We start from the raw sequence: 23,376 nt of genomic DNA on the forward strand, positions 1-23,376 counted from the left end.
CTCAGGTAGTGGAAACTTCAGTTGTGGCTTTGTAATAAGTTTGAATAAGCAAAGTAGACTAGGGAATTTATAACTGAATGGTGGTTGTGGTGGTTTCGGGAAGCATCTGCAAGGACATACAGTATACTGCCAGTCAATGTTCAGATAACAACGTAGCTACCACTAACCCTACTCCAAATAGTTGTTGCTTAGCCCAACTTTTTTTCTAATTTACATTGAGAAACAAAATTTACATATACGCTACATGGCTAAAAGAAATATTTCCTTGTTTATCTAGAGAAAGATATGGAAAAACCATCAACTGCTATAAATATTCTAAGCCAAAAAATAAAAACTGCCCTTGCAAGCTGTCTTCAGACTAGAAAGCCAAGAAAGATGTGGTCCATTAAAAGGAGTAAGCTTTACATGCTACAGGTGCACGAACTTAAAAAAGCTCAGAGAGAGAAGAGAAGAGCACAAGGGAAAAAAAAAACAGCACGAGGGGTATAGGAGAAAAACAAACAGCTTGCTACAGAACAGGGGGGGGGAAAAAAAAAAAAAAAAAAAAGACACAAAGATGTATATCTATGAGATGAAGTCGGAAAATGAAGAGAGACTCATAAAAAGCGATGAATAATATGACTATGATCTTTCAGGTGTGCTTTGACAGGCTGTCAAATACCTATATCCTCCTAAAATCTAAGTGGTGCATTATGGCATTTTTGGATGCAGTTACTTCTATACTGTACTGATTACTATGGCAGGTGCTCAAACTAACTAAACCGCTTTTCTAACTGGGCTAAAACATTTTTTTAATGGAACACAATACAGAGAGATTATATTCAATATTTACCGTAGTGACGCTCCCCCATGTGACCGTATAGGAGGAAACTTTAATTTTGCTACATTCCCCATCAGAAGTAAACTCCTGAACACTTTCCAAATGCATCAATTCCATGGTAGCTTTTTCCTTCCAAAAAGGTGGTCCCCAAAGTAGGGGAAAAAAAATGATCCAGAAAAATAAAGTTACGTAACTAAACACGTAAACCATCCAATGGTGGATCGGTCAAGCAGGAAACGTAAATTTAAATTTCATGTCGGTGTGCAGGTCCGTCCATTACTGAAGTGCACAATAGGCAAAACTGTCCTTGTGCGTAGATCAGCAATCAGCACATGGAAAAGGCTAGTGGATTTTGCCAGCAGTCAGACACCTAATCAAGGCGAGATCAAACCAGCTGTCAGCTTCAATCAGTGTGATGACCTGCACTCTCTGTGCTTGCTGGGTCTGGGCGCCAAGATCACACGGCATCCCTCCTCATCTCTACTGCTATATGTGGACACCCTCATTATACATTTTATTTGCATTGCTCCAATAAAATAAGAACATGAATTTAACATGTGCAAATATGCCGTGGGCTTAGAAAGCAGAAAGCTAAATTTTCCATTGTGTTCAAAATATGAATATTGTTCTATGGAAGTAACATCACTATACCCATCAAAATAAAAGTAATATTTATCTTCGGCACAGTTTATATGTATAATTTCATTAAAATATTTGTTAGAATTTTAAAAAAAAGGTATGGCATCACTTTCCTCCAAATATAAAAAAATCCTGTTTTAGCAGTTTGGGATTAAAACACCAGTCGTAGGAGAAATCCCATTGCTGGCATCGTAATTAAACAGTTGGATGTTGCGGGTTTGGCCAACGTGGGGATGTTTTACATACCTGGTGGACATGTCCATGACTGCTACAGAAGAAGCAGGCTTTTGGTCTTGCGTGTTTGGCCTAGTGTATTCTCTGTTCCATCCGACCATCCGAAAGGAGGTGAAATTCGCCCTGTTACATTGCACTATTCTGGGCCTATTTGCTTGTCAACAAAAATAGGCATCCTATTTGTTCATAGCAGTCAAGAGGACAATTGCCCAGGCATGGAAGAAACCTATGGTCCTCTTTCAGGGAATGAAAGATCATCTGATGGCTCTGATGCTTAATGAATGCATGTCTAGTATTCTTAATGATTCCCAAGCCAAATTTTTTGAAAATTTGGGAACCATGGTGGACATATGCCTTCCCTGATCTTCCTTTGACAAGCGTGGGATGGCTCTGACTAGTGTCTCCAACAGTACCAGATCCCTTATTTATTCTCCTGCCTTCTGTTGCCTTTGTCTTCCCTTTCCATTCTTTGTTTCCTCTTTTAGGTTGGCCATACATTATAGAAATTTGAGATTTTTGGTTTAGATTTACCAAAAACCATATAATATGAGGTCAAACCTAACAACACTTTCAATTGCATCCAACTAGGCAGGTTTTTGCACTACATAGTTGAAGGTAAATCTAAAAGAAATTGGGCAGAAAATTGTATAGTGTATGGCCAGCCTTAGGGGACCTGTGCCCTCCTTAGATTTATCTACGCCCAGGTCTGTTCCACTATATTTTGATGACAGCGCTACCCCTGACACCCACGGGATATCCCCCCAAGGGGTTCACGTGTTATGTTTTGTGTCTACAATGTCTGTTGGTTGAGGATACTCCTCCTCCTTTATGCATTTTATGTATATTTGTTCCACCTGATGGTGCCAGTCATAGCCCATGCATAGGCTGACTAGGTGCTCCTTGTATTACTGTGCCTTTATGTTACTACTGAATAAAATTATTGAACAAGAAAAAGATTGTCTCTAGCTTTTACCTTTCGAGTCACAGATAGCATCAAGCATGGACCATATGAAAGTCAGAGAAGAGCCAGCCCCCTCATCTTTATACTACTGAGTCAATGTATTGAAGTCAAATTGAAGCCTAGCTCCGTGACCATTTTTTTTCATGTTATGTGTCATGTCTGTTGTTCAAACACAATTTATTCTCCAGGAATAGGATGAGCAAAATTCAGAGTTGTCAGAATGTGTTTAGGACATTTTAGCGAATTCCACTGGACACAATAAGGAAGGTGAAATGAAAGTGTATGGAAACCCCAACAATGAACTTCTCTTATTTGCTTCCTTTTGGCCTACTTATATGCTATTAAAAGCATTAAAAAAATAAATAAATAAAGTTTATCCTTGCAGAAATTCAAAGCTGTCCTGTTATCTCAAGTTTTCTCTTCTTATCTTGACCTAAATAGACAAAGAAATGTTACATTTTGTTCCCCATATGTGGGTCCTGCTAGTATACTCTTATGATCAAGCATGTTTCCTTGAGAAACATATAAAGTGCTCATATCACAAAGCAGTCCAGTACAATTTTTTCTAACGCTTTACTATGGTGCCTTCCACAGTAGGGACTGTGCAGCAGAAATGAGGACACCCAGACAGATGAAGCAGACCCAGCAGTCAATCTCCAATCCAGCTAGTCTCAATGGACACCTCTATTTACAGAAGTGTCGCTATTGTAAGAGATCTAAATTCAATCATATTGTGATTCTAGCCTAGAAAAATATCTTTATATGCACAGGTTATCTGTAGCCATGTTTGAACCTTCAATAACAAAAAACACACAGCGTTCCTATTAACACATCACAATAAATGTCAATAAAATCAAATCACAATAAAAAAAATACATGAAAACCAATAACATTGCAAAATATTACCAAAAAACGATAAACATGTGAATTGTCCTTTAAAAAAACTACCTTAAAAAAATTGTTGTGCAAAAACATGGAAAATCATTTCTCTCTAAAATCTTAAACATCCTCCAACAAAGCTCTTTCCACTTACAGAGATGGGCTGATTTCCTTGAATGTGCTGATTAACCTGAATGTGAATTGCAATCACTGATTTCACTTATAGTGACACCTGCTGGAGATTTCTAGTATTGCACAATGACCATAGTATTTATTAGCTCTCTACACAAGTAGTAAATCAAATCAATTCAATCAAACCAAATCAAGGGTTTTTTTTTTTTTTTAAACAGCAATCCTTTTGTTTGAAGTGATACCAAGAGTTACTTTACAGGGAAACAAATTATAACACAAGGTAGCTTTTAAGTGTTACTAAACCCAGCATCCTGCATTCACTATATCTGGTTTTCCACAGAACATGGAAATGCAATTATTTCAGTAAATGAAAACTGCTAAATACCTTTTCTCATCAGCAGTATATAGCAGTCTTATGACTTCTATCAATGTTCAGCAGAGCACTGGTTAAAAGCTTGTAGGGGGAGTTTTAATTCTCCCGATTGTCCTATGAGGCTGCAGTACCCCTGACCCTCTGTCTGGACAGTGATAATTGGCCCTGCGCTGATCACATGCACTCTCCCAAGAAGAAAAACTCTTTAGCAATACACAAACTGAGCATGTGCCGCTTGCCCTCAAGGCTCTGTTCTATCAGCAGATGGATTGGGGACATTATAAAAAGGGGAGGATCAGAGAAGAAAGGATCAAACAGCCTATTTACATAATGCAGAGGATTAACCCCTTCCACAACAAGTATAACAAGCATGCTTTACTGTATATACAGACTGATTTTCCGGTTGTGGGTTTAGTAACACTTTAAGCCTGTAAATGTCTCAGCAAGTTTGTTTAGCTGGGAATTTAAAAAAATAAAAATAATAAAAACAACTTGCACTTTTATATTAAAAGCACAATAATGCTATAGGCAGCAAATATGCTGTGACACTGTAAACATTATTGGATATACTTTGGCAGAATACTAATTTCTCCCAACTGATGGACTGTATGAGCTGGGTGCAATAGTTACATCCTCTAGCAGTCTAGATAAATCATAATATATGAAGCATATAATGCGCTTTGAGAGCCCACTACTAGCTGCCTAACCCCCCCCCCCAAAAAAAAAAAAACACTTAAATCGAAAGGAAAAAGATTTTCGTAAATGACATTTTGCTTTTTTTTGCCATTTTATTTTATAAAACTCATGTTTTAGAAAGGATTTTATTTCTTCCAGAAGATATTTACATTTACAACCATTTATTACAGTGTGCATCTAGTCTGCTAAAATACTGGGCTTGTTAACTAGCAAGCCCTGCAGTGCCTGCATGCAGGCCATGTAAAATAGACTAATCCAGATACTCTGCTCCCTGCCAAGCAAGAGGGATGAAGTGTCCCTATTCCAATGCATTCATCTTCTGTGTAATTTGATTTCCCGCTGATCAGCTCTAGTTCACAACAGTAGCAATTTTCAAGCCTATAGAAAAAGTTTTTCATGTTTTGCCTTCACTTGGTAAATTGGAAAAGTTTAAACTATCTACGTGCATGTAAGTATATTGAAAACAATATAAATATACTGCTAAAAAAAAGTATTTTTAAGCTAATAAACATAAAAAAGAGAATAAATAAATTATACAGTAAATTCCCCTTCAGGATAATGGCACAAGGAAGAGATCTGGATATTTTTGTTTGCTGAGAGGCAAAGGAGAAGAAAGAACTATGTGTACTCTGGAGTGCTGAATGTGGTGTAGCAGGTAAGGACATGCTTCCTTATAATTACCTATTTGTATAACACCAGTCTGCCCAATTCCAGCACTTCCCCCCCCCCCCCTCCATTCTACGCACAGTGGTACTCCATTCCGCTCAGCTTAGCACAACACAATGTGACGTGGGCCAAACATAAATCCTAACACTACACATATGAGAATAAACAGCTGTGCGGTTAGGATACAAAACTATCCGTCAACTTAGATAATATCATATTTTTCCCATACTGTGAGCTGCAACATTGCCCAGGCTGGGGAATCAATCCACATAGTGAAATGAATGAGACTCTACTCCGAGTCCTTGTAGTTCCAAATGGTTAATTCCTGGTCTCAGCCGAATCACAGATCCATCAGTGGATCACTCTAATAGCCAACACGTTGGCCTCATGAAATCTATAGGGAAATCTTTGATGACCAGGTAAGGCACAACACAGATCAAAAAGGTCTCTTAAATGGAATTCTGGTACCAAAAAAAGCTTCACTAAGGTGTCGAAAGGCTAACATACAAAATTGGTATTGAATATGATCATGAAAATAATACCTGTTTAAAAAGATAAACTTCCTAACCCACAGAGGGGCTATAAAGGGAGCAGTAGTACATAGCTGGTTTATCAGGTACAGAGGACATCTCATAAGTGGAATTCAAACCAGTCAACTGTTGGAAAACTTGGACTGGCAAGGATCTACAAGGTCGGACTAATCTAAAATGGTACCTCCAATGTTCATTATATTAGCCCCCTATAATCTCCTGTACAGCAAGATACAGACTGGGAGGACAAGAAGGTGTAACCTTTTGCAAAAAAACTATACTAACTGCAACAACATCGATCTTATCAATGTACATTTACTATTTGTTTTTAGTATTGAAGTTTGCACAGTATTTGCATCGCCCCAGGTCCATACCAAGGTATGTACATTCTGTTATGGAGCTGGCTGGCTGGACCACAATCGTTTTGACATTGCTGTCCTGATGGGTTCCTCTGTTACGGTGGCAGATGGTACTTGTAGGAAAAGAGTGGAAGCAGTCCTACACCTGGATGATGTGGTTGTGTGGGTGCAGCCACACACAGCCACTCTGAATTAAGAAAAACAAGCTAAATCAAGAGTCGCCCAGTAATTCAGGTAAGGCGGTGGTGGTTTGGGTTTTTGGGGAAGGTGTACATGACCATGCTTCAGGCAACACTCTGAACATAGGTTTAACATTAATTATGGTCAAAGATGTGAAGTCAGCTTTTAATGCTCTATTGCTCAGAACAAATAAACTAATCCAAAATTCACCGTACCCCATTAGATTTATCAACAATGTAGTGCAAGAGCCAGCCCGACTAGATAAAAAAAATTGATTGCATAGTTTAGGAATGTCCTCACATTACATCATTTTGGTGGCAGAATCAGATTGGGCATGGTGAGGGAATCATACCAAAAGCTTGCAAAGGGAAAGTGATAACCTTTACTGAAGACTGCTGTTTCTTCACTATTCAAAGTGGTAAGTCGTTGACCCAGCTGCATTACTTTAATTGGATATAAAAAGGGTGAAGTCAAGGAACAGGTTAAGCGGTTTGGCAGGGGTGAATGGATCTCGAGAAGTTGGAACAGATTTTGAAATACATTGGCTGGTAAAAAACAGTTGTATTTAAATCAGAAAGCCAAAATAGAGATACGCTGCTAAACACATCGTTGGGGAAATAAACCATCTAACAATTTCTGTCATTTTATCCCTCTGGGACTTTAGTAGCAAACTCTGTTCAAGTGTCCAGGTCTGTCCATCTCTGTCAGCCATTATAAAAATGGCCCCACGTTACGTTTTGGACTGTTAATTTTCTATTGCTGCTTGATCTAGCCCAGTGGTGGGCAACCTTTTATCAACTGAGCCAAATCTCGCCAAAACCACGATTGAAATTTATTTTGAGAGCCACATTTTTAAAACTGAAAATACATAGGATGGTACACTGTTTTTAGTTTCAATAAGTTTTTATAGTAATTCATCCCCCATAGTAATTCATCCCCCATATAGTAATTCATCCCCCATATAGTAATTCATCCCCCATATAGTAATTAATCCCCCATAGTAATTCATCCCCCCTATAGTAATTCATCCCCCCTATAGTAATTCATCCCCCATAGTAATTCATCCCCCATAGTAATTCATCCCCCCTATAGTATTTCATCCCCCATAGTACTATTCCCCCCCAAGTAGTAAGCAAAGTCTCCCCTGTGTCAATTCACTTACCTTTGCTCCGCGCGTTCCTCTCGCCGTGTTCCCGCGCCATTCCGGTCTTCAGGGCGGACTGTGAGAGGAGCCTAGCTCCTCTCACGTTCGTCACGCTGCCCCGCCTACACACATCCTGACAGCCAATCACTGGCTATCAGGATGTGAGTGGCAGCGAGACTGGCCAATCATTGCATTTGAGCGCGCTGCCCTGGCTGTTTTTTTTTGGATCACGCTGCAGAGTCCCTGCCGCCCGAGAGGAGGGAGGGGAGCGGGCGCCCGGCACACAAGAGCCGCATTAAAGCGTGTAAAGAGCCGCATGTGGCTCGCGAGCCGCGGCTTGCCGACCACTGATCTAGCCATCCAAACTCTACCTATAATTGAAATGGCACTTTTAGGCGAACTTCCCCTTTAAATGACTGGGCCTTTAGTGAAATCCCAAATTACTTAGCGAAAATGCCAAGTACGGACTGGTGTATTCTCTGAGCACTAATAGACAGATAAACCTGTTAGTCACAGCGGTAAGCTTAGCACACTTCAACTGCCGGCAGCCACAAAGGATTTGCAGTCTTTTAAGAGTGCTTTAACACTTCTATCTCTTCTTAAATCCTGGGACAAATGCCTTTACTGCCAACAGTTGATCATTTTAGTGTTCTCGGTTCTGTTCAAGTTTAAAAATCAGGATGGGTAACCATTTTTTTCTGGCCTTGCTTGAGTCAACAAAGCTGCGTAAAACCCTCTGGTTCCTGCTATCCTGGTGCTCTGGGAACACAAAGCAAAGTCTGCGTAAATGTGCAAAGCATAGACTACAACTCCACCCTACAAGATCCTTCTGTATATCAAGCACTCCTCCGTTTATTAAGAGAAGAGTTACTCATGTTCCAGCTCAACCCCTGCAGCCCCCAGAGAGCGCAAATTCAACAGAAAGAAGTTACCCAACAAGAACAAATGGCAAAGGAGGCCAATGAAGGCCTTGAATGATATTACTGAAAGGGAACATAGGCTATCTACCTAAAAATTAAGTAAAATTCTATCCCTGTGCCTTAACACGCACCCTAAATCACCACAAACACTTGGGTACCCCCTTCTAGTTCAGAAACATTCAATATTTTAAATCTGACATAGGCACAAGAACACAATCTTTGGTTCTCAAATACTTAAAGCCCCAAAAACTCAAAACCATCACTACCTCCCACCCAGGTGTTTAGATTTGTTTATTGGTGAAGAGAATTATACCGCCTATGTCCCCCCATCTAGAACCCTTGTTGATACAGTTTCTGCCTGTGTAGACTGCTGATCAAGCACTGCCAATTATCCCTTGCCCTCTTTTCCCCCTCTCATAACCCTCAGGACAGGGTTAGTAGTATTTTCTAGATCCTGAGAGAACCCATCAAGTGGACCATAAAAGAGAATTGTCTAAGTCATGTAGGCAGTGATGTGACCACCAAAAAAAAAAAAAAGAATCCCAGAAGTCAGTAAACAGAAGGGGCATGGACCCAGAGCTGAATGATCATGTGACCATGGCTTAAGGCAAGTAGTGAAAACAGGGATACAGAAATTTGTTTTTCCACATTTAAGTGATCAGTGGGGTAAAATGGGGGGGGGGGGAATAGGCGTAAGAAGGGGTTGGGGGGTACCCTGGAGCTGAGTTTTAATACAGCTGTAAAACAAAGCAGCCATCTTCTTGCAGGCTGGTTGCATCTGACAGACTTCAGACTGAAATGTCCAAAAGCGAGTTACTCCTCTAATAACTTACTCTGGTGTGTATGCAAAACTTCTGTTTGAGCTACTGGTCTCTGTAAACCTTTTTTTACAACACTTTTCCCAAAAAATAACTTAGAAACTACATAATAAGCCTTTACCTAAAGACTTAGTAGGGTTTAATATTTTCTAATAAAATTAAGCCTTTGCTATGGTCTTTTGTGACAAAGGCATTCCTATTTTGTCATCTCTTGCTTACTCCCTCCCTGGCCAACTGGTTAATAACTCTGTTGTGAAATTCAAAAGATACACCCCAACTACCCCTTTAATACTTATTTTTTTTTGTGTTTGGTAAATATGAGGTATGTTTTTAGTCTATAAAACAACAATGGAAGTGTGGACAATAGTATCATAGGTAAGTCCCCAATATCAACAGCTGCCCACTTTAAGGAAAACCCATCTTCTAAAATTTGCAATTGTAAAGCAACCATTAACAAAACTATGTAGCATTTTCCACAGAATAGAACACAGGAAGATGACCTCTTGTTTGGTCTAAAGCCAAAAATAGGAGTAGGCCAAGCCTGGATCCCTGGGGAGGAAATTCCCATCAAGAGATTTAGATTTCAGATCTGTTGTAACAGCCATGGGGGATTTGGGGCGCACTAGACCTTTAATGCAAAACTCAACTATCTTTTAAAAAATATATAGCATATAAAATTGCTACACAAACCAATGTGTAATCAAATGTTAAGAAAAAATACCTTTCCATCTTAACTTTCAGCTGCTCTAAAAAACTGTCAAAAAGTTCAATGCAATATTGCAATGCTTTTGTAGTTGGCTAACTGATTTTAAGCACTCTGCAGTAAGCTACAAGTAAAATTTTAGGTATCCTCTGCAATTAGAAATTCATTTTTGTCAAGACACTCCCTAATGCTGGCCATAGATGGGTCGAAAACCGGCTGTTTTTTCGGCCGAAAGAAAAATCGTACGATTTTCGTACCGTGTGTGTTAGTTCGTCACCTGTTTTTTGAGTATTTTTCTCTTTTGGATTATCGGCCAGGATGGGAAATTTTCGGAAAACGATCGATTTTCTCCTCATTGATGGTCAAACCGTACGATCGGTTTTTACGAAAATTTTATGCGCATGTGCAGTGACCTGTTACAGGTTATGATTTGCACGGCTTAGTCTGAGTATAGTAATCATTGGTGGTTACGTCGGATATAAGACCGACATTTAGTTTATCAAACGAAAAATCGGAATAATTTCGTACCATCTATGGCCTGCATTAGGCTTGTCTAGTAAAGGGATACAGACACTGCAGCCTCCTCATTAGAAACCTGAGATTAGCTCAGGTGATTATAATTACTTTGACTACTGATCTTCCTGTTCAGAAATCAGTCTGGAAAGAACATGGTGAAAAAAAGTGCAACTTCTTCAGAACAAAAAAATGTAGGGGGGGGGGGGGGGGGATTGTCAATAGACATGGAGTCGCACTTACAGGCAATTATTAAAACAGGTCAAGCTGAAGAAAATCTCACCTGAAATGAACTTCTGTGGAACAGAGGCACTTTGCAACTATGCAATGAGAAATGTAGAGGCTGTGTGGAAAAATTGGGAGGTATTTGGAGCTTAGGATTGAAAACATTTTAATCTCCGGCCAAATTCATCAAAGTGAGATGGCTAAAACATGTGGACCTCTAATGAGACATGAGCTTAGCCTTGTTTGGCTGTTGGAAAAAAGCTGGCTATAGGATTACTACTTGTGTTAATGAAACTACCCCCTTCCCTGTCTATACTGCTCCCAGAAAGTGAAACTCAAGCCAAAAGACATGACTGCTCTTTGACATGCCAGAAATTTCACAAATCTGTGCAGCCAATTTAAAATGTATCTATTTCTTGGTACAGAAATGCAGCCATGTCAATGTCCAGCAACAATTTATGGACAAGCAATGGACAATAATCCAGCAACATCACCTCTCCAGTTAGCAGGGAAGTGATTCAGGCAATATTAAATCTAAACTATGAAGACAAGAGTGGTCTTTATAGCTGTGTAATATGACAGAGGTATTGTGCAGGTATTTGTCTTCGGGGGCACAGGAGTGGTGTCAGTACCAGCTCCCACCTCCTCAATCCTCTCCTAGGCAAGAATGACGCTGTTCATTATGCTATACGCCCCACCTGCAGCCTAATGGGACACGTCACAGGTCCCAACAGGATACAGGACCATTCTTCCTGCTTCGTGGGATCTCATGCATGCGCAGTGGGGAGCCAGCTGTGATTTATCAAGAAATCAAAGCTGGCTCCTACATTCAAAATGGCTGCAGCAGGGACCTGCAGTGGTGAGAAGAACCAGCTGCAGGGAGACAGCGCTGGAATCTATGGACTGGTAAGTACCTGACTTGTCAAAGTGAGCAGCTACAGTATTTGTAGCTGACTAAAAGTGATTCTAAAGAGCAGCCCCGACCCTTTTCTTTTTGTATCCCCTGCCGACAGTCCTGGCTCCTCCCCTTACCAAGTGCCCCCCGATAGCAAGCTTCTTGCTGTGGGCTCACTTGCGGAGGCTTGCTCCCGAGCCACGTTTCTGTAAATGGTCATTGTTCATGCACACACAAAGCACATCTTGACTCCACTCTCTCCTCATTGGCTCACTGGCTCTGACGTGACAGCACCAATAGTTCCCACTGCTGTGTGAGCCAATGAGAATAGAGAGACCCAGGGGGATGGGGCTCAGGGGAGACTGAGGGGGGTGCTGCACCCAGAAGGTTTTATACCTTATGGCCTTTAGAACCACTTTATTTTTAAAATGTCAGCAGAAGTCATGTGACCAAGGTACAAACATTTGCTCACGTGCCCAGCACTGATGGGGGAACACAGCAGAAGTTTCTGCAGCAAAATACATTGTAGAAGGTTCATTTTTCATATATGCATTTTATATCAGCTGGAAGTTTAAGATGGGTAGATTCTAGTAATGATCTGCTTTATTAGAGTTAAAAAATTAAAAAAAAAACAAAAAAAAAAAACAACACACCAGAGGGTCACCATTCTACGGCCTTGCATATATCAGATTCTAACCTTAAAAATAATAAGTGACAACAATTTTATGGAAAATAATTCTTTATTGCACCTAGTTATGTACTCCACAAGCACACATGCGGTTTATGACTTCAAATAAAGAGACTTATTTAATATATGTCCAATTATTTCAACTGCCAGACTTCACCATAATACAGATCTATGAACTGTGAGCATGTGTCCTACATAAAAATGTGGTTAAGCCAAGTCTTCAATGAAAAAGTAGAACCTGTTCAATTAGACTCGTGCCAGACAAAGCTGACCTAATGTGTTATGACTGCAAAGAAACCAGCTGTCCAGACTGAGATTCTGTAAAATAAGTATTCTATGAGGTCAACTACTACGTCACAAAATGAACAGACCAGTGTTTTCTATTGCTTTGTTTTTTACTGCTAAAATTCAATCAATTCAATTTATACAAAAAGTAGAACCTTCTCCAAATAATACCAAGGACACATACTGTATTTATACCTAAATTTAAGTCCTCATATCTCTAAAACACACACTCAAAGCAATAGAACAAAAAGTCACAACGTGCCCAATTGTTCAAATATCAACCTGGTTGTAAAGGCTGAAGGTTTTTTTTACCTTCATGCATTCTATGCATGAAGGTAAAAAACCTTCAGTGTGCAGCTTCCCCTAGAACTTATCTGAGCCCCATCTCAATCCAGCGTTGTGCATGAGAAACTCGAGACTCGAGAAGCCATTGGCTTCTGCTGCTGTCAATTGCAGCCAGTGTGGAGAAAGTGGGGGTCGGTCAGGGCTCATGGACATACAAGGTCGGCTCAGAAGCGAGCACTCATGAGTGCCCTGAGAGCAGGCAGCTTTCTCTGGGGGCACTTGACAGTGGGCAGGGGCTTGGAGCGCCGGCCGGGTAACCAAGAAAAAGAGGATCGGGGTCATGGTTTTTATTTTCATAAATAAATAAACCTGAAGCTTTACAACCACTTTAAATAGCACTACAAAAGAAGATAAATAAATGGATATGAAAGAATCAACACAATCACTGTAACATATATTTTATAAAACTGAAACAAAAAAACGGATTTCAATGCTAAGCAGACCCCTTGTTAGCTTCTGTCTGGTGTTCTCTAAGCTACTGAAACCCCCTGGATTTTCCTTATAAATCACAAAGTGGCAATAGTTAGCATAAGCAAGATGATCTCCACTGCCTGCAGGTGACAGGTACCCTTTAAATAACATTGAAAGCGTTCTAATTGGAACAAATTTTAGATAAACCAACAACAAAGCATAAGGAAAAAAAAAGGTTCCCATGTGTCGGCAAAAACCTCATGAAAAGCAGAAGACAAAAGAATTCATGTATTATGGGGTCTGTTATGTCATTCAAAAAATAAAACAAGAGTCTTAAAATGTTTGAGGCCAACACATCTTTTGTAAAGCTCTGTATGACAGAGGAAAAAGATACAATTCACACTGTAGGGATTTTAAGCGCACTTTCCTGATGCAACGCTCAACATCAAGATTCCCTTTATATTCAATGGTGCTTTTCCACGCATTTGCGTTGTGTTGCTAGAAAAAAAAAAAAAGCAACTTCTTTGCAGCAGAGTAGCTTCAATAAAAAAAACAAAAAAAAAAACAGCATTTCTCAAATGATTTCTTCTCCTTCCATCTCCTAGCATTCAGCTTTCCATTGGCCAAAACATAAATACTCAAGCTGGAAAAACGCCTGTACAAAAACAAACGTAAAAATTTGACTGAAGAAGCTCAGGACGAAACGTGTGTCTAATTCAGTACCAATGGGTAGATTTAGGTTACATGTCCGAGCTGCCATTACCAAAGTCGCCAAGAAATCTAGGACTATTACATATAAAACATAACCCTCTGGCATCCAAGAAACACAAGAAAATTAACTTTGGGTGCATTGTCCCTTTTTTCAGCAACTGCTTGTAAAAACACGTGTGCACATTCTGAATCAGATAGTCAATACAAAAGCAAATAAGTGATATCAATAAAGTTATTTTGGGATGCTGAATGTACATACCCCATTTTCAAGACGTTTTTCACCAGTCAGACCATTTCTCTGGTTTGGGGCTTGACGGGCCGCTGCAAAAGAAATGTGGCATTTATTGTTATTAGATATGGAAACATAAGGATTTTAAATAATAGAATGACTCTGTCATGTAGATAAAGACAGTAAAGCTTTCTAAAAGTACCATGAGGACTTTAGGAGTTGTCAAGTTTTTAATCATACTAGCAATTATCTTTTTTTTGGCAAACAACCAGTCCATTTCATCAGTATGTCAAGTGTAAGGTCTACTCTGAAAATTGAGATTCCCCGTTTACTAGTGAAAATGAAAACTTAATTATAAACTTCTCTTATTTGCTCCATTTTGGTCTGTTAAAGCAGAACTTAAGCCTGCACCCCAATTTTTTTTTCTAAGCTTTGTCTACCTGGTGGGGAGTTCTGCTAACTTTTTGGGATACTCACCCACCCCGAGAACCCATCACTGTCCAGCTGAGAGTCAATTCTCTTTTTCCAGCGCTTGGTCCCTAGCCACCATGTTTCACAGTGTTGTCATAGTTAGGCTTCTGGCTGTTCTGCTGGCACACCTCCGAACGACGCACTGACAGGGCCTTCTCTTTTCCTCAATGAAAGGCAATGCCTCCTGGGATATGTGACATATGTATCTCGGGAGGCACAGCAGGCAGTGTGTGAACATCATTCTCCAAAGGCGGACATACTATTAAGCAAAGAAGAAAACCCTATTCCTGCAGAGGATGGGAAGAGGGGTAGATAGGCAGGATTGTGCTTAGGAGGCTGAAGGTCCATTTTAACTATACAGTGGGGCAAAAAAGTATTTAGTCAGCCACCAATTGTGCAAGTTCTCCCACTTAAAAAGATGAGAGAGGCCTCTAATTGGCATCATAGGTAGAGCTCAACTATGAGAGACAAAATGAGAAAAAAAATCCAGACTATCACATTGGCTGATTTGGAAAGAATTTATTTGCAAATTATGGTGGAAAATAAGTATTTGGTCAATATCAAAAGTTCATCTCAATACTTTGTTATATATCCTTTGTTGGCAATGACAGAGGTCAAACGTTTCCTGTAAGTCTTCAAGTTTGGCACACACTGTTGCTGGTATGTTGGCCCATTCCTCCATGCAGATCTCCTCTAGAGCAGTGATGTTTTGGGGCTGTCGCTGGGCAACACGGACTTTCAACTCCCTCCAAAGGTTTTCTATGGGGTTGAGATCTGGAGACTGGCTAGGCCACTCCAGGACCTTGAAATGCTTCTTACGAAGCCACTCCTTCATTGCCGGGGCGGTATGTTTGGGATCATTGTCATGTTGGAAGACCCAGCCACGTTTCATCTTCAATGCCCTTGCTGATGGAAGCAGGTTTGCACTCAAAATCTCACGATACATGGCCCCATTCATTCTGTCCTGTACATGGATCAGTCATCCTGGTCCCTTTGCAGAGAAACAGCCCCAAAGCATGATGTTGCCACCCCCATGCTTCACAGTAGGTATGGTGTTCTTTGGATGCAACTCTCCCAATCCTCTTCTGGTTCATCCAAATGCTCTCTAGCAAACTTCAGACGGGCCCGGACATGTACTGGCTTAAGCAGGGGGACATGTCTGGCACTGCAGGATCTGGCGGCGTAGTGTGTTACTGATGGTAGCCTTTGTTACGTTGGTCCCAGCTCTCTGCAGGTCATTCACTAGGTCCCCCCGTGTGGTCCTGGGATTTTTGCTCACCGTTCTTATGATCATTTTGACCCCACGGGGTGAGATCTTGCGTGGAGCCCCAGAACGAAGGAGATTATCAGTGGTCTTGTATGTCTTCCATTTTCTAATTATTGCTCCCACAGTTGATTTGTTCACACCAAGCTGCTTGCCTATTGCAGATTCAGTCTTCCCATCCTGGTGCAGGTCTACAACTTTGTTTCTGGTGTCCTTCGACAGCTCTTTAGTCTTCACCATAGTGGAGTTTGGATTGTGACTGTTTGAGGTTGTGGACAGGTGTCTTTTATACTGATAACAAGTTCAAACAGGTGCCATTGATACAGGTAATGAGTGCTGGACAGAGGAGCCTCTTAAAGAAGAAGGTACAGGTCTGTGAGAGCCAGAAATCTTGCTTGTTTGTAAGTGACCAAATACTTATTTTCCACCATAATTTGCAAATAAATTCTTTCCAAATCAGCCAATGTGATTGTCTGGATTTTTTTTCTCATTTTGTCTCTCATAGTTGAGGTCTACCTATGATGCCAATTAGAGGCCTCTCTCATCTTTTTAAGTGGGAGAACTTGCACAATTGGTGGCTGACTAAATACTTTTTTGCCCCACTGTACATGTGAATTGTTGTTATATCTGTTTGATAAGTGGAAAAAAAATACCTCTTGACCCTGCCAGACATCTAGCAAGCTGATAAATTTCCTTTTCTCCAATTACCACTAGCATGGTTTCCACAATATCGCTATGGACTACACAAAAACTCTTTGCCTCTGTGTTATGGAGAAAATGAGATGGCAGGTATTCTGTAGTCCTACTTCTCCATACACTACAGCCGTGGCCAAAAGTTTTGAGAATGACAAATATTCATTTTCACAAAGTCTGCTGCTTCAGTGTTTTCAGATCTTTTTGTCAGATGTTATTATGGTATACCGAAGTATAATTACAAGAATTTCATAACTGTCAAAGGCTTTTATTGACAATTACATTAAGTTTATACAAAGAGTCAATATTTGCAGTGTTGTCCCTTCTTTTTCAAGACCTCTGCAATTCACCCTGGCATGCTGTCAATTAATATCTGGGCTACATCATGACTGATGGTAGCCCATTCTTGCATAATCAATGCTTGGAGTTTGTCAGAATTTGTTGGGTTCTTTTTTTTTTTGTTCAACTGCTTCTTGAGGAAATTTCCTGGCCATGGACCCAAAATTTTGCTGTTTTGTTCCCCAGGCCACTTATTTATCACTTCCAATTATGGCAAAGGTGCTCCATCATGCTGGCATTGTTCATCACCAAATTGTTTTTCGATGGTTGGAAGAAGTTGCTCTCGGAGAATGTTTTTGTACCAATCTTCATTCATGGCTGTGTTCTTAGGTAAAAAAAGTAAGTGAGCTCATTCCCTTGGCTGAGAAGCAACCCCACACATGAATGGGCTCAGGATGCTTGACTGTTGGCATGACACAGGACTCATGGTAGTGCTCACCTTTTCTCCGGACACGTTTTTTCCCGGATGCCCCAATTGGAAAGGGGATTGAGAGAAAATTACTTTACCTCAGTCTTTTGCAGAATATCAGTCTGTCCCTGATGTTTTTTCTGGAGAGAAGTGGCTTCTTTGATGCCCTTCTTGATACCAGGCCATCCTTCAAAAGTCTTCACCTCATTGTGCATGCAGATGCACACACACACACCTGCCTGCTGCCATTCCTGAGCAAACTCTGCACTGGTGGTTCCCCGATCCTGCAGCTGAGTTGACTTTAGGAGACGGTCCTGGTGCTTGCTGGGCTTTCTTGGGTGACCTGAAGCCTTCTTCACAACAACTGAACTTCTTTTCCTGAAGTTCTTGATTTGATAAATAGTTAATTTAGGTGCAATCTTAGTAGAAGCAACATCCTTGCTTGAGAATCCCTTTTTGTGCAAAGCGATGATGACTACACGTGTTTCCTTGCAGGTAAACATGTTTAACAGAGGAAAAACAATGATTTCAAGCACCACCCTCCTTTTAATGCTTCCAGTGTGTTATTCTAACTCAATCAGCATGACAGAGTGATCTCCAGCCTTGTCCTCCTCAACACTGACACCTGTGTTAACAAGGGAATCACTGACATGTCGTCAGCTGGTCCTTTTGTGGCAGGGCTGAAATGCAGCGGAAATGTTTTTTTTTGGATTAAGTTAATTTTCATGGCAAAGAGGGACTTTGCTATTAATTTCAATTCATCTAATCACGCTTTATAAAATTCGGGAGTATATGCAAATTGCCATCATAAAAACTGAGGCAGCAGACTTTGTGAAAATTAGTATTTGCGTCATTCTCAAAACTTTTGGCCATGGCTGTATGTAGCAATTGTATGTACAAATATGGACACGAACATCCATTTTGCTAAAGATCCTCCATCTTGTGTCATTCTCACTCCAAATCAGCCCCCCTCCCTTTCTGTTGAATGGCAGGTGGTCTGGTGTGGCTGAGTTCAGGAGTGCATCGGGCACAGCTGGATACCCTTCATAGTTGTAAACCCAATTAGCTGATGCCATGGTGTCTGTCCCACTCTTGCCCTAAGCTGCTTGTAAAGCTATAAACCCGCCAGTCACTGGACTTGAAAGCATTATGGAATAGCAGTAAAACACTCTCATTTGGAAACCACTTTTTCATACACTTTCATAACTTCTCGTAGGAAATACATACAATAAAACAAAACATATATTCAGAGAAGTCATTTTTATACAAGTCACCTGATACCTTACATCCCTAAATTAAGTCTACCCGAGAGCAGAAAGCGATCTCTCTTTAACCGTCACAGCCAGATATGTCATATGTGATGTCTGGGAGTTCAAAATATCATTCTGGATATTATCCTACCAGTGGATAGAATGCTACATGTACCTATGGAAGGTTACCATGGTGTGGACTTGTGAGGGATTTGGGTCACAGCCGGGGTCTCCGCCTAAACCCCCTCCCCAAAGGAGGAGATTGGCCCTTGGCTTCAGTAGACACCCCCCTGCTGGGGGACTAGAAAACAGGCTGTCAGGCCTGAGAGAGGTAAGATGAAGAGATTCTCACTTTTTAACATCGGGAACCAACTTTGGGAGAAACGGTACCCTTTTGTTCCGCACACTTGAATCTGCTTAAACCAAGGACTCTGGCAAGTACTCTCTCTAAACTTCTTTATATATATATATATATATATATATATATATATATATATATATATATATATATATATATGCTACATCTTTTTCTGTAAATATTTTTATTGCATTATTTTGACCTTTTTAGTAATAAATCCTATTTTCTGAAAAGTGTTGAACTGTTTCTAAAGCTCTTTAATGCAAACTAAGAATCCCTGTCTCTGAAGAGCGCTACTGTGTGTTTTAAACTTCTGCATACATCTGCCTGCGGTGACAGTGTGTATACAGACGCTTATTCAAACAGGCGAGTTTCCTCCTTCTCCATACAAAAAGATGGTGGTGGCAGTGTGAAGGGTTAATTGCGGAATTAACCAGACCCAGTAACAATCGCTCTCAGGCTGCGGCACATAGATTGTGGTCCAGTGAGCTGGAAAATCTTTGTGCAGGATGCAGCTGAGCGTGGCATTGTTACGCACGTGACAGCGCGGTTTTAGATTGGCTAGTCCTTTGGTCACAAGTTGGTGAGAAGGGTTGGGGGTCTGACGCCACACCCGTCACACTGTACAGTGAATATTATCACAAAGGACAGGAATTGTATTTCCAGCAGGATCACCAGGTAAAAATAAAGGGGGAAAAAAAAAAAAAAAAAAAAACTTACGCAGCCATCTCATCTAATCGTTAGTAAGCTGCACTAAAACAGTTTACAGAGGCAAAGGAAATAGTACCAAACACTACAATACATGACAAATAAAATCACTACTAATTACCCCAGTTCTCAGTAGTCAGTACAGTCATTTCTACATTCTGACTGGTTTTGAATATCAGGTAGTATGCAGAAGCATTAAAAAATAAAAAATAAAAACAGCAAACTACAGGCAAATTAGTCATTCAGCAGCTGTGTGAAGGATTGGGCCACAAGGTAATTTTTCCCCAAATTTGATGACCTGTAGATAATTTCCTGCGATGGAGCCTGAATGTTCATTCGCAAAAAATGTGGCCGTTACTTTTGTCTCCTCCATGCATAAAACATTTAAAACTAATTCTTAAAAAAGAAAGAATCTCAACTTACAGGATTTAGTGCCATTAAGGCAATATATCAATGATCCGATTTAAATAAACAGACGTAACCTTTGCCTGCAGCAAGACAAACAGCTAAGCTTAAGTGTGCCACAAGGACCAAGTGCCTTGGCAGGAGTCCTGCTATACATCAAGCTTTAAAGTGTCATGAATATAAAGTGAGATGGCAGTCTGCCAGACCACAAAACAAAAACGGCTCGCATTCCTACCCTGCGCTAATCTGACGCATGCCGAGCTACCACTCTTACTGCCTGGAAACAGTCTGGATTCATAGGAAACAGGAAAAAACTTCCCAAAACTAAAAAAAAAAGTAAAATAAAAGATGAAAGTACTCCTATTTAAATTACAATCACAATTATAAGATTAGCCCACTTTAAAAAAGAAACCATAGTGGTTTAGGTAAATTTTTGTTTATATCTAAATCTTTTGAAATTTTTTTTTTTAATAAAACAGTTAGCCCAGATTCACACATATGCAATGCAGGAAACGATGTGATCCCTGTGCATTTCCTGCACCATACTGCAACTGCACTGTTTGAGATCCACTGCAGGCGTCAATAAAAAGTTAATGACACCACAAACGTATTGAAATCGCAGGGCAGTTTGCCAACACAGTACAAAACGACCATGCAATGTGGTTGCAATGCGGCTCCAAAAAAGGTGCCTGTACTTTTTTGGTGCAATCTCAGCCCATTCAGCCCTGTTTTACACATATGTGGTGCGGGGAAAATGCTGTGATCCCTGTGCATTTTCCACACCACTTTGCAATTGCACTGTGTTTGCAATCCAAAAGTTAACGACACTCCAAACGCATTGCAATCGCAGTTTGCCCGCATGGTACATAACGACCATGCTATGAGGTTGCAGTGCGGCTCCAAAAAAGGTTGTATGTACTTCTTTGGTGCAATTTGAGCCTATTCAGCCCTGTTTTACACACATGTGGTGCAGGAAAACGCTGCGATCCCTGTGCATTTTCAGCACCACTTTGTAATTGCACTGTGATCAATATAAATTCTTTGGTGCAATGTGGTGTGATCTGAGCCCATTCAAAATGAATGGGCTCAAATGGCACCATACAGAATCACATGTGAATTGCACAGGAACGCAGAGCAATTGCTGTTCATAGTGTGCACCTAGGCTAAATCACTTCAATTAAAAAAATGCACGCACCCCATACTTTTTAAAGTTTACATTCACAGTGTTCTCAACCTTTTTAACACAGTGGAACCCTGTTCTCAGGTAACCCCTGCGAATAATAATTGCTATAGCTATGCTACAGCTCACAGTACATTGGCATGAACAAATACAGAATGCGGCATATCTACACTATTTGATAACCAGAGCTACTCTATATAACAAAATTACTTTTGTAATAATAATGAAAGGAAACAAAAGATAATAGCCAGAAAAAAAAACCCTCATTGGTGGTTTTTCAAAAACTGTCCCCCTTCATTGGGGGTCATTGTATAGCTCTCCTACTTTGCTGCTCAGTAAAAAAAACAAAAAAAACACTTTCTTCCTACATTGGAGATTATTGGTAGAGGGACCCATTACACTGGTGGTCAATGGGAAGAAGGTCCCTCTTACAGCGAGCTAAACAGGTGTCAGTGGTTACTTATCTGGGAGGCAGAACTTGCTCATTTATCAGGGAACCTCTACCAACCTCTGGAAGAACCCCAGGTGAGAAAGGCTGGTCCAGTTACAAACTGACATAAAAGTTAGACACGTAAACAAACACAGCTGTCCCATCAAAGTTCATACTTACTCTGATCATTGCCCTCTGCTGGGAATTCCTCATGACGCAGAAAGAACTTCACCTCTTCTCTGCGTGGGCCCCACTTCTGCAAGTGATCAAACATCAAGTGATCGAAAGGCAGGGGGCGTTCTAAAAAACAAAAGGAGGACAAAGTTGCAGATAAGCGCCAGTCTAAACATATATATACACATTTTTTTAGATTAGGCTGGATAGTTTGGGGGGGGGGGGGGGGGTATTTTAAGTGATAGATATAGGTCGGCCACTTTGTCATTCTAATAGCTGAGAGGCTGGTACTTGTAGGTTTGCTTTGTCCACCAGGTAAGTGGGACTAATAAATTGGCATAGACTGGAGCGAGATGGTAGCTAGGACCAACAATAGCATAAAAGGGAGGGGATGGGACATTAAGAACGGATATAATTAGGAGTTTTGTCTACCAAGTATAACTAAAAGCAACACTTTTTTTTTTCAGCCATGTGGTTCTAAATTGTTAAACTCTTTGCAATTGTTTATGTACAATTTTCCATTTTGAAAATGTATGCTTTATCATAATTTAAAAAACCTTTCAATGAAATAGTACTGAAACAGGTTTAATTACTAAATCAAGAGCGATAACAAGGCTTGAGAAAGACAGGCGAATTCTAACTAACTGCACAGACGATGCAAAGTACCTGGTGGTCCCCAAAGTAGGTAATAACTGCAAGCTTAATCAGTTATCATGGAATTAAAATGCGTGAAGCCAGAGTAGCAGAAGACATGAGACATTGACGAGTGTACACTTGCTTTGACAATACTGTTGGGTTAAAATTCATAAGTTATAGGTGAGCAGAGTTCTGGTTCTTTTTCATAACATTCGACCTGGCAGGTGTTCCTTACCCCCCACTTAAAGAGGAACTGAACTCTGGAATACATGTCCAAAAAAGGCAGGCAGAGGGCAAAGCACTAATATTCCCTGTGATCCCCCTGCTGCTGGTATTTCCTCCATTACGGACTTACCATGCCTTCCTCTGAAGTGTTTTGGTGTGAAGGCGGCCATCTTGGCAGAGGCAAGACTTTTGGTTCCTCAGGATAGAGCCTCCAGCAAGAAGACCAGTGAGCAGCTCAGTAATGACACCACCAAATCTCACTCCACGAGAGACCTCCTGAGATTAGGAGTCAAAGGCAGCCAACCCTTAGCTCTCAGAGAAACACAAGAGGGTGTTACTAAGTGCAGAAGTAAACCAATTTATTAACAAGAGAAATATATATTCACATGTAGTAGAGTAATTATATGCATATCATGTGAACATATATCCAACAGTGGTTTGACAGCGAGGGAATATCTGTGATGAAGTCAAATGCCAG

At 40.5% G+C, this 23,376-nt stretch overlaps 1 protein-coding gene across 3 annotated transcripts in view; it reads right to left on the reverse strand.

The window, feature by feature from the left end:
* The window catches only part of PPP1R13B (protein phosphatase 1 regulatory subunit 13B), a 167,402-nt gene that overhangs the window by 68,140 nt on the left and 75,886 nt on the right, over positions 1-23,376 (reverse strand). For all 3 annotated transcript variants that reach the window (XM_089657264.1, XM_089657263.1, XM_089657262.1), the window contains exons 3-4: positions 22,044-22,163; positions 14,387-14,448 (exon numbers count right to left, since the gene is read on the reverse strand). In XM_089657264.1, coding sequence (XP_089513390.1) covers positions 14,387-14,448; positions 22,044-22,163 — 182 coding nt within the window. The remainder of the gene's footprint in view (positions 1-14,386; positions 14,449-22,043; positions 22,164-23,376) is intronic.

The sequence above is a fragment of the Staurois parvus genome, unplaced genomic scaffold, assembly GCF_062004578.1.
Source record: "Staurois parvus isolate SC_StPar_1 unplaced genomic scaffold, SC_StPar_1.0 ptg000978l, whole genome shotgun sequence".
NCBI lineage: Eukaryota > Metazoa > Chordata > Amphibia > Anura > Ranidae > Staurois > Staurois parvus.